The sequence below is a fragment of the Vigna unguiculata genome, chromosome 10 (assembly GCF_004118075.2).
Source record: "Vigna unguiculata cultivar IT97K-499-35 chromosome 10, ASM411807v1, whole genome shotgun sequence".
NCBI classification, from domain to species: domain Eukaryota; kingdom Viridiplantae; phylum Streptophyta; class Magnoliopsida; order Fabales; family Fabaceae; genus Vigna; species Vigna unguiculata.
This window is the reverse complement of record NC_040288.1, coordinates 2582017-2597998: the sequence shown is the minus strand read 5'-3', so window position 1 is coordinate 2597998 and position 15982 is coordinate 2582017. Positions and strand designations below refer to the sequence as shown.

Genomic DNA, 15982 nt, shown 5'->3' with positions numbered 1-15982 from the left:
TATTCATCCGGGTACTACTAAGATGTATCAAGACTTGAAGAAAATGTTTTGGTGGTCTGGGATGAAGAAAGAAGTGGTGGAGTTTGTTGCACGTTGTCTAGTGTGTCAGAAAACAAAAGTTGAACATAGAAAGCCTTATGGGGAACTACAGTCCTTAGATGTCCCAGAATGGAAATGGGAAAGCATATCCATGGATTTTGTGACAGGTTTACCAAAGACTGTGTCTGGTCATGATGCAATTTGGGTCATTGTAGATAGATTAACAAAATCTGCTCACTTTCTACCTATTAATATTAGATTTTCTTTAGAAAAGTTAGCTCATTTGTACATAAAAGAAATTATCAAGCTGCATGGAGTACCTTCTAGTATAATTTCTGATAGAGACCCTCGTTTCACATCTAGATTTTGGGATAGCTTACAAAAATCCTTGGGAACAAAAGTTAGGCTTAGTTCAGCCTATCACCCTCAAACTGATGGACAATCAGAAAGGACCATTCAATCTTTAGAAGACTTGTTGAGAGCCTGTGTTTTAGAACAAACTGAAAGTTGGGAGAAATTTCTACCACTTATAGAGTTCACTTATAACAACAGTTTCCACTCGAGCATAGGAATGGCCCCATATGAGGCTCTATATGGGAGAAGATGTAGAACCCCGTTGTGTTGGTATGAGAATGGAAATTCCTTAGTTTTGGGTCCAGAGGTAGTTCAACAAGCCACTGAGAAGATTAAAATGATCAGGGAAAAGATGAAAACTTCTCAAGATAGGCAGAAAAGTTATCATGACAAACGAAGAAAACCCCTTGAGTTTGAAGAAGGAGATCATGTTTTCTTGAAAGTTACACCTGTAACTGGGGTTGGTAGAGCTCTCAAATCTAGAAAACTTACACCCAAATTCATAGGTCCTTATCAAATTCTTAAAAGAATTGGTTCTGTCGCATACCAAATTGCTTTACCTCCAAACCTTTCAAAACTTCATAATGTTTTTCATGTGTCTCAACTTCGTAAATATATTCATGACCATTTTCATGTGATAGAACCTGATGTAGTACAAATACGAGAAAACCTTACTTATGATGTGCTTCCTGTAAGGATTGGAGATCGAAGGATTAAACAACTTCGGGGAAAGGACATACCTTTGGTAAAGGTATTGTGGAGTCAACAAGATGAAGGTGATGCAACTTGGGAATTAGAAAGTAATATGAGAGAGATGTATCCCCATCTTTTTACAATCACGTGAATTTCGGGGACGAAATTCCTAAAAGGAGGGGAGAAATGTAACATCCCTTTTTTTTTAATAAACTATATTATTTATTTTAAATAAAACAATTAGAAAATCTTCTATTTTTACTAATGTTTCATATTTTATTATGATGTAGTTTAAACATTAAAAATATTATTAAATAGGTGTGTGTAAAAAAAATATATGGAGAATTTTCTAAAAGAGAAAAAAAAAATAATATAGAAAAGAAAAAAAAATAATAAAAAAAAAAGAGATGAGAAGATAAGAAGAAAAGATAAGAAAAAAAAAGAAGAAGATAAGATGAAAAAAAAAAAAAGGACCTAAGAGATAAACATTAATTAATGTAGGTAATGATGACTTGAGAAAGATAAGCATGTATATGCTTATATATATGTATGAGATGAGAAGTTACGGGAGAGAGAAAGAAAATGAGAAAAAGTGAGAAAGTGAGAAAGAGAGAAAGAAAGAAAGAAAGAAAGAAGAGAGAGAAAGAAAGAAGAAAGGAGAGAGAGAAAGAGAAAGAGAAATAAGAGAGATAAAGAGAAAACAGGGAAAAGAGTAAAGATTCAAAGAGATCCTAGTCTTCTACAACTATTATTAGTGTGCTCTTCAATCAATAAGGTAGGGGGAAGTGAGGTTAAGCTTTTATATATTAATCTTGATAAGCTCATGGGTTTTATATTAATTTTTTTATTTATTTTGACTCATATATTATTCTTTTTACTTTCATTTAACTTATTTTCATTTATTATCCTCTTATATTTATTTTATTTAATCTCTAATTATATACTGATCCTGTTTATTTATTTATTTTATTTAATCTCTAAATATGTATTGATCCTGTTTATTTATTTTATTTAATCTTTAGTTACGCAGTGATCCTATTTATTTATTTTATTTTATTTATCTCCAGTTACGCACTGGTCCTATTTATTTATTTTATTTATCTCTAGTTACGTACTGATCCTATTTATTTATTTTATTTTATTTATCTCCAGTTACTCACTGATCCTATTTATTTATTTTATTTTATTTATCTCCAGTTACGCACTGGTCCTATTTATTTATTTTATTTTATTTATCTCCAGTTACTCACTGGTCCTGTTTATTTATTTTATTTTATTTTATTTATCTCCAGTTACGCACTGGTCCTGTTTATTTAGTTTATTTTATTTATCTTCAGTTACGCACTGGTCCTATTTATTTATTTTATTTAATTTAATTTATCTCCAGTTATGCACTGGTCCTGTTTATTTATTTTATTTAATCTCTAATTATGTACTGCTCCTGTTTAATTTATATTTTTGTTTATTTATAACGTTCTTACCCTTATCTAATTATTTATTTAAAGTTCTTGCTTTGATTCTTATTTTATCATTATTTTTACAATTAAAAATAAATAAATGTGAAGTGAAAGTATATATTATTTTATTTAGTGAGCTTGGATATAAGAAAATTGTATGTACATTTTATCGTTGTTTTATATTCCTTGTATAGTTTATACGATGACATGAATTGATAGTCATCACATTTAATGACCTTTGAAAATATCCAAGAGTATGTCGGTTAAGTAAGAGTTAAGTATGGTTTCAATAAGTTGAGATTAAACCAGTGTCAAAGTGTTCGTATTTGGGAAGTCACAGTTTGGTACACTGCGGGATGAAAGGCAGGGACCATGGTGGGGTCTAAGGAAGTTTTACCAAGTAGGTGAATATCTGGATAGTTCAGAATAGCGCCCTGGACTAGGATATTCATAGGCCAAACTTGGGACTATCCGATACCTGCTCGGCATCGCCAAGGTTAGGTAGTGAGTATATATCTCTTTTGTGAGCCGATGAATGGCTAATATTCTCGAGAAAGAAATAATTATGATTGTACCAATGTTTTATGAGAAATACTCAACTACCTAATCACTTCCCAACGTAACTTTTGATGTTCAGATTGGATCATCAAAAGTGAAATATGGATCCATATGTCTGGTAAAACAAGATCAAGTTTTGTGGTTGTAGGTCTAAATCTAGGCCCCCGGTGTCTGCATTGTTTGTTGAGTTTATTAAGATTGATATTTAAGGCTTATAAAGACCTCACTCCTTTCATATTTTTTCTTTCATATGTACCTGTTGCATGAGCAGAAGAGGAACCTGCTCAGTGAGAGTTGTTCGGGATATTATTGGTGGATCCTCTGAAGATTGACTCATGGATAATTTCTATTAATATCTTTAGGAGATGTTAAAAATATAGAAAATCTTCTATTCTGATGTAGGACTCTTAATATTTAACAAATATATATTTTTGTAATATTTCATGAACAATTACATAGATGCAAACTACATATATGAATATGAAGTTATGTTATTATTAATGTTCTCTCAAGGATAATCGTATAAAAAAAATTGATTCCATATCTTTTTATCAGATAATAATTATTTAATATAATAGTCGGGGTGTCACACATCTCGCTTAGGCGAGTCAATCTTGCCTGAGCGAGGCTCTAACAGTGGCAAAAATAAAAATCTTGGCGAACTCTCGCTCAGGCTAAGCTAGTTCGCTTAGACGAGAGTGTCTTTCACTCAATCAACCTCAACTCGCCTAGACGAGGCTTTGTGCAGGAACAAGGGTGGGTTTTCTAGTGTTTTCGCTCAGGCGAGAGCCACTCGCTTGGGCGAAAATACCAGATTCCCAATCTGTTCTCGCATGCATTTACCTAGAATTCATGGAAAAAATCAATTAAGCAATCAAACATGCATTTCAAAGATCAATTTAACACACAATGCTTCGATCAAACTCATCAAACATGGTTCACAGACTGAAATTAGAAGAAAGACAGTTAGCTTCCCTTATCTTTGCAATTACCACTAGCAAGGACTCTTTCAAAAAGGGAGCACCTCAATTTCACAACCTAAGGAATTGAAATGCATAAACTCAGAGTGAGGAAAGGACCCTAATTCGATTTGGTAAGAATGGAGCTCCAAAAATTCCAAAATTTGAAGAAAATTGAGGAAACCGAATTGACTTACTTGGAGGAGAAGAAGACTCAGCTAGGGGAAGGATTTTTGTTCTAGTTCTGGGTTCAATTGCTGTAACAAAAATGGAGGATGGGTCAGAATGGAAGTTCAAGCTTTCTATTTTAGAGAGAAGGCAGTGAAAACAAATAGGGAAAATTGTAGAGTAAGGGTGGAGTGTGTTGTTCTGTGACACTGGTGGCAGAGAGAAAGAGAGTATAAAGGAAGGGATAATGGGGTTCTCACGGTGTTTGTATTAGTATTTTAAATATTTTTTTTAATATATTTTATAGAGATACGATAAAGGAATAATACAGAAAAAATATCAGAAAATTCAAAACCGAAATTATAATTAATAAATCTCTAGTTTATGCGATTTGCTATAATTTGTTTTATATTTACAACTATATTTTTGCTAAGAGATAACTACATACAAATATGTTGAACCTTATTGTGTTATAATAATGTTAAATATGTTAAAACAATATTTGGTCAATCAAAAATTTATCATGTAAGTACATATAATAATAATAATAATAATAATAATAATAATAATAATAATAATAATGTATGCATGTAAGAATATAAAACCGATATATCTGTGATAATTATTTCTTAATGATTAACTAATAGATTAAGAAGAAAAAAAAGTATTAAAATAAAAATCAAAGAGTAGTTGAGTTGGTTTAATAAAATACCTAACTAAAATATTTCTTCTTAAAAGTTTGATGAAGAGGTTAAAGATAAGTAAGGAAAATGGTTATAAGATTATAATGAAACAAGAAAAACTAAGATAATATAGTTAAGTTAAAAAGAAAAATACATACAAGTTTTTATACTAATTTATCACACCTAATTTAACATAAGTTACTTAAGCTGAATTATTCTACGTGGTCTTGATTTATTGAGTTACGACGACTATGGTTACTAAGTACCTAATTGGATTATGGATAATACTTGTGTTCTTTTTAAAAAACTTGTAAAAAAGCTTTTCTTTTCTAATATGGATTTGGAGAATTTGATTTGGTCAAAATGAGGTATTTTGTACGATTTTCTATCATCTAGTATTCGACTTTTTTGTCTCAATCTCTAAAGAAATCTTTGTTGGAATGTTTGTATGGTCATCTGTCATTTAATATCTCCAATAAATGTTTTAGATACTTGTATGGTTGTTCGTATGATTTCTTGTTTAGATGTTTTGTCGCAACCGGAATCGCGACGGGAACAGCTGTCGCAACCGGAATCGCGACGGGAAGGCTAATCGAAAAAGAAAACGGGTTTAAAAAGATTTGGAGTCGCCACCATAATTATTCTGGAAAACTATGGAAAACCATAAAGATAAGACAAGTCTGCGAAAAACCATATTTTGGATTCGGGAGTCGGTTACGCGTAGGGAAGGTCTTATCACCCTACCGCGCCCGCCCGAGGGCGGTACCTTTAATTAAAAATGCAAAGTTGATGTGGTTTTCAAAATATTAATTTTCCCCAAAAATAATAAGACAAAAATATTAAAAAGAAACAAAAATATATTTTTTAATTTTTTAGGCCCGACAAAGATTGACTTTGGTCCTACTTATTCTCATTAAAGATGAGAAATCAGGGTTACGTAGTTCTTTAAAGATATTTAAAAAAAACAATTGAGAAAATGATTTGATTTTTTAGAGGTGAACCTGACAAGGACTGACCTTGCTCCTACGTATCTCACAGGGGAGAATCAAGGATCACGTAGTTCTTAAAAAGACTTTTGTTTGAAAATGTTGATGTTTTTATATTTTGAAAATTTTATATTTTTTTGTATTTTTTGAATTACTTAAAAATACGTGTCACACGACGCGGGCGGTCGGACAGACACTAAAAGGGAAAGAAAACTATTTTTGGTATTTTTGAAGATGAGTGTCACGCGATGCGAGCGACCGGACAGACACAATAAAGTGGAAGAGAATATTTTTCATTTTTTTGGATTTTTTCTATTTTTTGTAATTTTTTTGTAATTTTTAATAATTTTCAAATATTTGTTTTTGTTTAGAAATATTAAAAAATAAAAAAAACGAAAATCAATAATAATAATGAAAAAGTAAATAAATAAATAAAAAAAACAAATTAATTAAGAAGGATGAAAGTGGAAAACAAAACATGGGGTACATGAGTAATTAGTGAGAGGTACATGAAGTAAATGAGGTGTCTTTATTAAAAGTGGTGGTGTGGCGAGTAAAATATAAAACAAGTCCAAAATAAGAGTAAAAAGTGTGTGTAGGGGTGCGGGATTAGTAATTGTGGAGGTGCGCAAGGAAGTGAAATGATGCAGGGACATCCCAACAAGCAAAAGACAAGGCGGGGGTGCAAAATCGTAAAAAATAGAGGTGCACGAAGTAAAACAAAAATCCGTCCAACAAGCAAAGAAGACAAATGGATTTGGAGTGTGAATAATAGGACCAGGAGTGCAAAGAGCACGGTTGGCCCCATTTAAAGCAACAAAAGGGGAGGGTGTAATTAGTGGCATGGGGGTGCACGGAGTAAAGGAGAGAAACATGACATGGCATATAGAGGTGGATGAGGTAAAAGTAGGGGTGTATATGGTAATGGAGGGGTGCGAAGGATAAAAATGGAGGTGCAGCGAGCAGAAGTGGAATTATTTGAAATAAGAAACTGAAAACCCTAATCAGCCTCCGCAGCTCCTTCTTCTTCTCGACGCCACCATCGCAGCTCCAGGCCTGGGACGCGCCTGCTTCTCCTTCAACGCCGACGACGTCACCGGCCACCGTCGCGAGCCTTGCCGGCGACGACACCATCGTTCGATTCACCTTGCGTGAGGCACTCCGTCCACAACGTCTTTTCTCCCTGCGAAATCTGGATCGAGGCACAGCAGCCATATCGTCGTCGCCGCTTGCCCTCGCAGGCGACGCCTGGAGCCGACGACACTGCTCTTCTTTCTTCTCTTGCGCGAGACCCTTTCTTCTTCATCTGTTGCGAAAAACGTCGGAACCCGTGGCCAAGATTTTTCTCCGCTCCAGCTCCGACCCGCCGGCGTTGCCGCCGGCGATATCTTCCCTTCCTCCTGTGGTTTCTCTGTTTCTGATTGGAGGTATGTGACCGGGAAAACGCGAGAGTTTGGCGTACTGTGTGAGATTGGTTGGTTCGTGGTAAAGGGTTGGGTTGCGGCGTGAAGAAGAGGATTGAGAGAATGTGAATATGTTGTTCTAAGCAGCGTGTGGGTTCTGGTTGTGTTTCTGTCCTCTCTGGTTTTTGTGCAGGTGAAGGAAGAAGATGAAGAACGAAAAGTTAACTGATGGTGGAGATGGAGTATGTAATATTGGGGAACTGGTGAATGGATGATAACCGTGAATGCAAGTGTGAATGAAGTGTGGTTTTTTGTTCTAGAAAGGAGAATGGAGTATTGTGTGTTTGTTGTGGTAATCGGTAATGGAGGAAAAAGTGAGTCGGAAGGGTGTGACGGCAGTGAGAGAGCTTGGTGATGGAAGAGTGTCATGGTGTTTCATTTTCAACCGTTAACAACAGTTTCCACATACAAGCATATTTGAATCATGAACCATAACAATGAAATACAGCCATCGTTACATGCAACTAATCATCATGCTCAATATTGAAGGTACAATGCTTACTTCTCAGACATTCCTGCTGGTGGCGGTCCTGGATCTGCTCGTTCAAGTCTGTGGTCCCTCTTGCCCGAGCTGTTTCCACTCTTTTTTTCTCTTCCCCCTGTTTCCTTTTTCTTCTTCACCTTATTATCTCCCCCTCTGTTAGGAAGCTCCCCCTTTTTCTTTCATACCCTCTATTTTTGAAATAACCAAAAACCTCAGTCGTTCCCTCCCAACCACCCTACGTTGCTATCTGCATGCCATTGGCTGATGTCGCAGTGATCAGTTGCCATCTAAACACTTCCTTTTTCATGTCAAGACCCAAAATCAGGGAAAAGTGTGCAAGTTGACAATCTTTCTTTGGACGAGAGTGGGTGGGTCAGCAAGAGTGCAGCAGGTGTGGCAGCTTCAGCCTAGTTGACTTCAACATTCATCATTTCATTTTTTTTTTATATTATTATTATTTTTTCTTTTTTTAAAAGAAAGATAAAACGAAAATAATAATAAAAAAGAAATAAAATAGGATAAGATGAAAATTCAAAATAAGATAAAATAAATGTAAAGAAAAACAAGATAATAATAATAATAATAATAATAATAATAATAATAAATAAATAAATAAATAAATGTGTATATATATATAAGAAATACAAATAATAATAAGATAAAATTAAGATTAAAGTAAAAAAAAAAATTGTTCATACTCAAATCAAGGTTCACCTTTTTTGTATTTTTAATTATTTTTTAAATTAAAATTTTTATTTCTTACCCGGACGAAATTAGGTGTTGACATGTTTGTATGGTCGTCTGTCATATAACATCCCTATAATAAACGTCCGAGTACTTATGTGATCATCCACGTTGTTCTAGTACTCGATATCTTTTCTTCTATTACAATTTATAAAAAATATAACATTTTCATAAATTAAAAATATCAAACACTCATTCATTTAAGTCCAATTCTCACTAGCATTCCCTTTTATTAAGCCCAGCCCTCACTAGTACAATTTCTCAAAAGTTTTTGAAAGAATTAGTACCCCCGATTGTAGCATGAGTAGAGATACGTAGAAGCGAGAAATTATCCTTGTGGGACAACTCAAAACCAAAAAAAAATATTTATGTTTCTTTTCTATATTATTTCTTATTATTTTGTTTTGAAGAAAATTAAACATATTGAAAATCAAATCATTTTTGTATATCTAGGTAAAAGTACTATCTTTGAGCGAGCGGGTTCGATAGGGTGTTATTATCTCCCTATCGCGTAACGAACTCCCATATTCAAAATTTTGTTTTTGTAAACTTATCTTGTAAGTGTAATTTTTCATAGATTTTTACATTGTTTTTGGCTTGTAATATTTTTCCCATTTGCATTTTGAGTCTTTGGACCTAAATAAGTTTTATCTTTGGACCTAAATGACATATGTTCCCAAATCGATTTATGTTTTGCCAAAAGGTCATAAAGATCTATGGCTATATATATATATATATATATATATATATATATATATATATATATATATATATTCTGCTTCCATTGCACTTCTTTTTCACCATATTTGTTTAATTGCTAGTTAGTTTTTTGATAATTTGAAGAGATTGGATGAATTTTTTATACTTCTTTCTGATTATTAAGGTTAAAAAGTAAGATGTATTAATTCCATGAATTAACAAATAAGAAAAGACGACTTGTTCAAAAAAAATGTCTGGGAACCTTAATTATATTGCAATTAAGCTTACTAGTCTATGATTCTAGCTCTTATAATACAAGATATTAAAAACACTCAGATACTTATAACCACGTCACAATAGTGTATGACAAAAATTCCTCAAAAGAATTAGTTAGATTATTTCTTAAATGTAATAGATGATTCTCCAAAAAGCTCAAATAATTAAAATATTTTGTAGATATTAAAAAATGGCAGTGTTAAAACAAAACCATAAAATGCATTTCATGGTTAGTGTCAACATTAATTTTGTCGGAATAAATAAAATTGATTTGCAAAAATTTTAAAAAAATAGATAATAAATAATAACGTTGAAAATGTTTCTTTTCACAATTTTGTTTTAATCATATCTTTTCTTTTTAATTTCTACATCATTCACATTTTCTTTCTACTCTTTAATTTTATTTTAATTTTTTTAAATACATACTTTTTGCTTTTATTTTCATCCTTTGCTTTCTTTTATTTTATTGTTTTTATTTTACTTTATATTCTTTTTATTTTATTTTATTTTATTTTATTTTATTTTTAATTTTTCATCTTATCTTATTTTATTTTCGTTTTTTTTTTGTTTTTTTTTTTGTGAATATTGTATTAAAAAAATTAATTAAAATGAAAGAAAAAGGTGAAAATTGAAGTGAACTGGCTGTTCCAGAGACCCTTCCCCTCTCATGCAGAAAAACATTGATCTTCATAGTTACTCTGCACCCATAGGTGGCTGGAAGGTAAACTGCCTCATGCTTTTGATGATGGGCAAAAATTCAAACATAGAATACATAAAATGGGAAACTAGCATGATAATAAGGAGAAGGGAGTCATTTGAAGTCCAAAATACAGTTGATAACACACAACAAAAGGCAACAGAGATCGGGTGCAGCAAAGGAACCCATCCAGGCTGAAAAAGGAAGAAGGTGATTGGTGCGTTGGGTTTCATCATCAAGGTAAGTCTCCCTAGCTTCTTAACTTTTGATGCTGGTATTTAGGAATTCAGCATTGTTCATCCAATACGCAAATTCATTGACACAAACCCAAACAATCCTCACCTCCATCACCATCCAATCTACAACAGAACACAATACAGATCAAAACAGAGAGGAAAGAAAACGAGAGGGGCGACGATTCGGGGAGTTGGCTTCTCGCCGGCGATGCTTCCGCTGGTGACTGGCGTCGACGGCGGCGTGTCTCGCCGGCCGTGGGACTTGCGGCAGCGGCAATGGAGAAGGGGCTGCCCTAGGTGAAGAGAAGAGAGGTTTTAACTTAATTAGGGTTAGTGAAAAATTGGGTCTCACCCTGTTCGGTTTTCTGGCGCACCCCTAATGTTAATTTTCTACACAGATGGTTATTCATTTCGTGCACTTCCATTCATGACAATCCTGCACCCTGTCTTGTTTTCGTTTCTTGGGCTTTTGCTGTATTATTTACTTCCTCTTCGTCGTGCACCTCATTAAATTCTGCACCCTGTTTTCACTTCATACACCCCTATATTCTGATAACTCTGCACCCTTATGTGCGTTGTTTGTTTGGGCCTGTTTTATTAGTATGCTACGTGTAGCTGGATGTTTACTCGCCTTGCACTTCTTGTATTATATTATATCCGTTTGTGTTTACTCATTCTTCACTGTTTACGTTTACACCTCTCATGTCTTTACTGATTGCACCTGTTCTTTTCGGTTCACATCCTCCATCTATTTTTACGTATTTTTAGATTTTTAATCATTGCACCCCACTGTTTACGGCTTGCACCCTCCCATGCATCTTGTTTCTCTTTTTTACCTAATTTTTATTTATTTATTTATTTATATAATCTCACATTCATTTTATACACATTATTTTCTTGAAAACCCAAAAATATTTAAAAATCATAAAAATTCACAAAAATAGAAAAATTAGGAAAAGTAAATTTTATAAATTTAGATCTTAGAGAATAAAAATTAAATTTATAAATACTAATAAACCAATTTAATATATATATATATATATATATATATATATATATATATATATATATAAAGATAAAACATTAAAAAAATATTCGTAAGAACTAAAAAAAATTATTGAAATGATGTACTTAGAAACTAAATGAATAACTTTAAAGTATAGAAAGAATAAAAAAACTAAAACATCAATAGCAGAGGTAGTATAAGAAAGGTGATTTAGTTTGGGGGAAATCTCTCAAATATGCTTCAAAATTGATGTGTATTCAACACCTCATTTCAGTATGATATGCATGCATAGCATGAAGTTTTTATGTGATAATTACTCCCTTCTTTGGACTTATGTGATAATCACCATCATAGAAGAGACCCATCAGAAGGCTTAGTTCAGTAACTTTTACAAATGATCTTGCAATAAGCTTATTTCAGAGTTTAATGAGTTTTTAATTAAACTGTTTACATAAAAGCATTCAAATTGGAGGAGGTTATTCATATACTTTGGTAGTAATAGCATTTCTTAGTCTTTTTTCATGACAGCACATCAACTGTTTGATGAAATGTTTCACTCAATTGAACTCAATTGTACCTCGTCTCTATAACATGCATGGGACTGGCGGTTAGAATTTGAATAAATGCTTAGAAACCACTAATTTTTTTACTGTTTGTGTTGTGTATGTTGTAGATCAAAGGTGAAGTCCCTATCTTTTTGTACTGCACTTGAACTCCACGTTGAAGCTGATAATGAAGTCTAAGGAAGCTCAATACAACAACGTTTAGTTTGAACTGCATTTGTCAGAAGCTTGGACATACAACGGATACCTACCAACAACCAACAAGAGGTACTGTGTATGGTACTATAGATTTTTGTTAATCAAAATATTTGATTTTATAATTTAAGATGTATAGATCATTAAATCACCCATCGTATTGGAGAAAACCTGTTATTAAAGCAGAGTCCTGCACTTGGTAGGCATTTGTTAGGGTATAGTAACTCACCTTTCCAAGATGCTCATGAATTCTAGTATCTTAATGGCTCTGAGTTGATGTGCGCTCTGAGTTGTAAAAAGTGCCTAATGATACTAATTTCATGGATTAGCAAGCCAATGGTTTTTATATTTAACATGGGAAACTGATTTTCATGCTTGGTTTTCCATCCTCTATCAGACAACTGAAAATGCCGGTTATGAAGCGATATGTTCTGAGATTGTTCATATCATTGAAGTATATCACTGCAAACGTGGTAGACAGAAGCAACGGTCGAATTGTAGCAACATCATCCACTGCAGAACACAGCATTAAAGAGTCACTTGAGTGTGGCAGGTCCTGCAATGCTAAAGCAGCAACTGTTGTTGGAGAGGTATTGGCCAGGAGGCTCAAAGTTGAGGGCCTCGATGAAGGAGAAGGAAGAGGGATTCATGCAAACATAGGTAAAGAAGTAGGGAAGAAAGGATTTAAGAACCAAACCAAGGTTTGGGCTGTTATGAATGCTCTCAAGAACAATGGAGTCAAACTCATCCTCGATGATGAAAACGATGACAAAAATTCTTGGCCTAGTTCATCATAAAGATATCATGGTGAGTATTCTTCTAATAACTTTATGCAACAAAAAACACATGGAAGTATTATTCAGTCTTGTTTCTTAGAAGCATCTGTGTGTCTGAATTCAATTGGAAATCCTTAATTTAGCTATTGAAAAATGTTAGCAACATTCTTTAAGGATACTCTTATTATTGGCTAAAATTTATTGAAAATCACAAAATTGTGTTGCTCCTACTTTATTTATTGAGTTTTATCTAAGATTGTGTGATTTTTTTATAGATTTTAAACGATAGTAAGAGTATGTTACAACAAGCACTTTTCTTTACTTCTTTTTAGTTCATTTCTGATAGAAAATCAGATTAACTTATCAGTTATACCAGATGCTATCGTTTCAGGTACAATCTACTGAAATATGTAATTGGATTATCATTTCTTGCATTTCACATCTATTTGGTAACTATTTCTTCCTCCATAGTTTCTTCCTGCACCTCCATAAGGTACGAGAAATGTCAAAATTACCTATTATCTTATTCAAAATTACATATTACATTTCAGATTAAATAATTCAAAATACATGTTTTATTTGTATTGCAGAATGCATGATCTGAAATACAAAATTTGTCTTTTTTACCTTCTCGTTTTGTGATGAACTCTCCTAGTTTTTTCTTTTACATTTTTCTGACGATAATAAATGTACCATCATCTCATTGATTACGAGATCAAATAATAGGATATTTGAATAAAAATAAAAATATTTTCAGTATTAACAAATAAGGTTGTATTTGGGTACTGAAAACACGTGAATTATCATAGCCAACCAAATAATGGAAGACTTGCATTGTGGACCTTTGTTTCTGTCCACCATTCAAAACTCAGTGGACTCCTTTCATTGCACTTTATCTTATTTTAAAATCTTCTGCTCCTTAACAACGTGGAGGACCTCCAAATAATTTACCTTTCGTATTCTTGTGATCATATTTTTTTACAAAATAAGATATTTTTTCTTAAATCTGAACTTTTATGTTTTGTTTGGATTGAGAAATCAATTTAAAGAAATGAAAAAACAAAATAAAGAAAGAGAAAGAAAAAAGGGAAAATACTATTATTTTTATTAGAAAGAAGAGTAAGAAGCGAAAGAAAATATTGTGAAAGATTGAGTTATTTAATTTTTATAATAATTTTAAATTACTTATTTTTATTGAATATTGTATGAAATAGTTTTATTGTCCATATTTTAAAAATTAATTTAGATTTAGTATTTGTCTATGAAGCTCAGAAAACTCATAGATGCCCGATGCGTACAATATTTGTATAATGGGAAATGATACTTTGAGAGAGTTTTATTTTGACAAACTTTAACAAACAACTATTTTTTGGTAAAAAAAATTCTAAAACTTTATTACTTTATTTTTGTAACCCTCATAAAAAGTAAAATATTATTTTATTTAGTAACTTTATCAACTTTATCAGGAATTTATAGGTTAAATATGTTTGTGTTCCATTAATTTTTGGTAAAAATTGAAATTAGTCTCTCATAAAAATTTTGACTCAATTTAGTTTTTCAAACTTTAAAAATGTTCGGACTTGTTAACAAATTGTATTAAATTTATTTGACATTTCAAACGTGTTTCAAGACAGTTTCTTAGCTGGAGCAAAAATGTGTCAAGAAGGATAAACAATCAAATGTTCTTATGAAACTTTTAAAATGTTAAATAAACTTATAAAAAATTGGTTAAAAAACTAAATCCAAATATTTCTAAATTAACTCAAAATTTATTTATCAATAAATCAATTTTGTTATATAATACATATCGACAAAGTGTCCTCGCCGTGACCTTCTCTTGAATTCTCAAAACTTCTTTCGTTCCATCCCCGCTGGAGCAAAGAACCGATTTCACCGGAGTGAAATTCCGTACTTATCCCAGCTCTCAAGGTTATCTTTATCATAATTTTTACATAACTCTAACACAATACTAATAAGAATAAATACAATTTATTCTCTAAAAATTCATAAACTTGTATCGCATAAATTTTTATTATAATTATAGAAATAAAAAATAAATTTTATACGATTATTATTTCCACTTATTAGATTCATTTTTTATTAGGTAATAATACTTTTAGATTGTTATATTGGATTTACCATATCTGTAGATAATTTTAAAGATATAAATATTGATTTTTAAATTAAATAATTCATAAACAGTATAGATTAGTGTACCTTAATCTTTCGTTTTGAAAATTACAAGTGTCAGTATTTCTGTCATGTCCCGTACCCAGTGTCAATGCTACATAAATATTTACAATTTTTTTTATAATTGTTACCCACGGGTTAAATTAAATTATTATTCCCATCATGAATACAAGAAAATATTTACAAATTATAATAATATCAGCGCATATAATAATGTAAAGAATTATACTAAATAATAAAAAAAATGAAATGAAATGAGAAACTTTTTAAAATTATTATATTAAGTTAAAAAGTAAAATAATATATTTAAATTGATGTTACTATAATAATTAAGTGGATGAATATAGTACAACAAAATAACAGACAAAATATAGTTAAATCACTATAATAGAAACCAAAAATACATATAAGATCACATCTCTTATTTAAAAGGGTCAATATATATATATATATATATATATATATATATATATATATATATATATATATATATAATTCTAAGCGAAAAACAATTAATAATAAATATATTAGAACTATCAAAATGATTGAAACTGGCGAACCAATTTGGTCCATACGAATTGAGTTGGGTTGAAAATTTTGTACAAATTTTAATATGGATTAATTTTTAATCTAGTCAACCTAAATATTGGTTCAATCAAATTAAATCTGTGGTGAATCGTGTTGACAAGCTAATCTGCAAATAAAATGTTACACAAATATTTTTATTATATTGGACTTTACATTTGAGTCGGATTT

At 31.7% G+C, this 15982-nt stretch overlaps 1 protein-coding gene across 7 annotated transcripts; it reads left to right on the top strand.

Moving 5' to 3' along the window:
- Positions 1–10179: 10179 nt before the first annotated feature.
- LOC114166389 (50S ribosomal protein L18) lies at positions 10180–13726 on the top strand. 7 transcript variants are annotated; one of them, XR_003599913.1, is made up of 5 exons: positions 10180–10500; positions 12176–12332; positions 12658–13067; positions 13413–13529; positions 13627–13726. XR_003599913.1 is itself a non-coding variant. In XM_028051108.1 (4 exons), the coding sequence occupies exon 3, from the start codon at positions 12668–12670 to the stop codon at positions 13055–13057; it is 390 nt and encodes a 129-aa protein (XP_027906909.1). In that variant the 5' UTR covers positions 10180–10500; positions 12176–12332; positions 12658–12667; the 3' UTR covers positions 13058–13067; positions 13413–13601. The 7 variants fall into 7 exon arrangements, 6 of the variants coding, with proteins under 6 accessions (XP_027906909.1, XP_027906910.1, XP_027906912.1 ...); XM_028051108.1 differs by lacking the exon at positions 13627–13726 and having other exon boundaries at positions 13413–13601; XM_028051109.1 differs by lacking the exon at positions 13627–13726 and having other exon boundaries at positions 13428–13600.
- The last annotated feature ends 2256 nt before the right edge of the window (positions 13727–15982 follow it).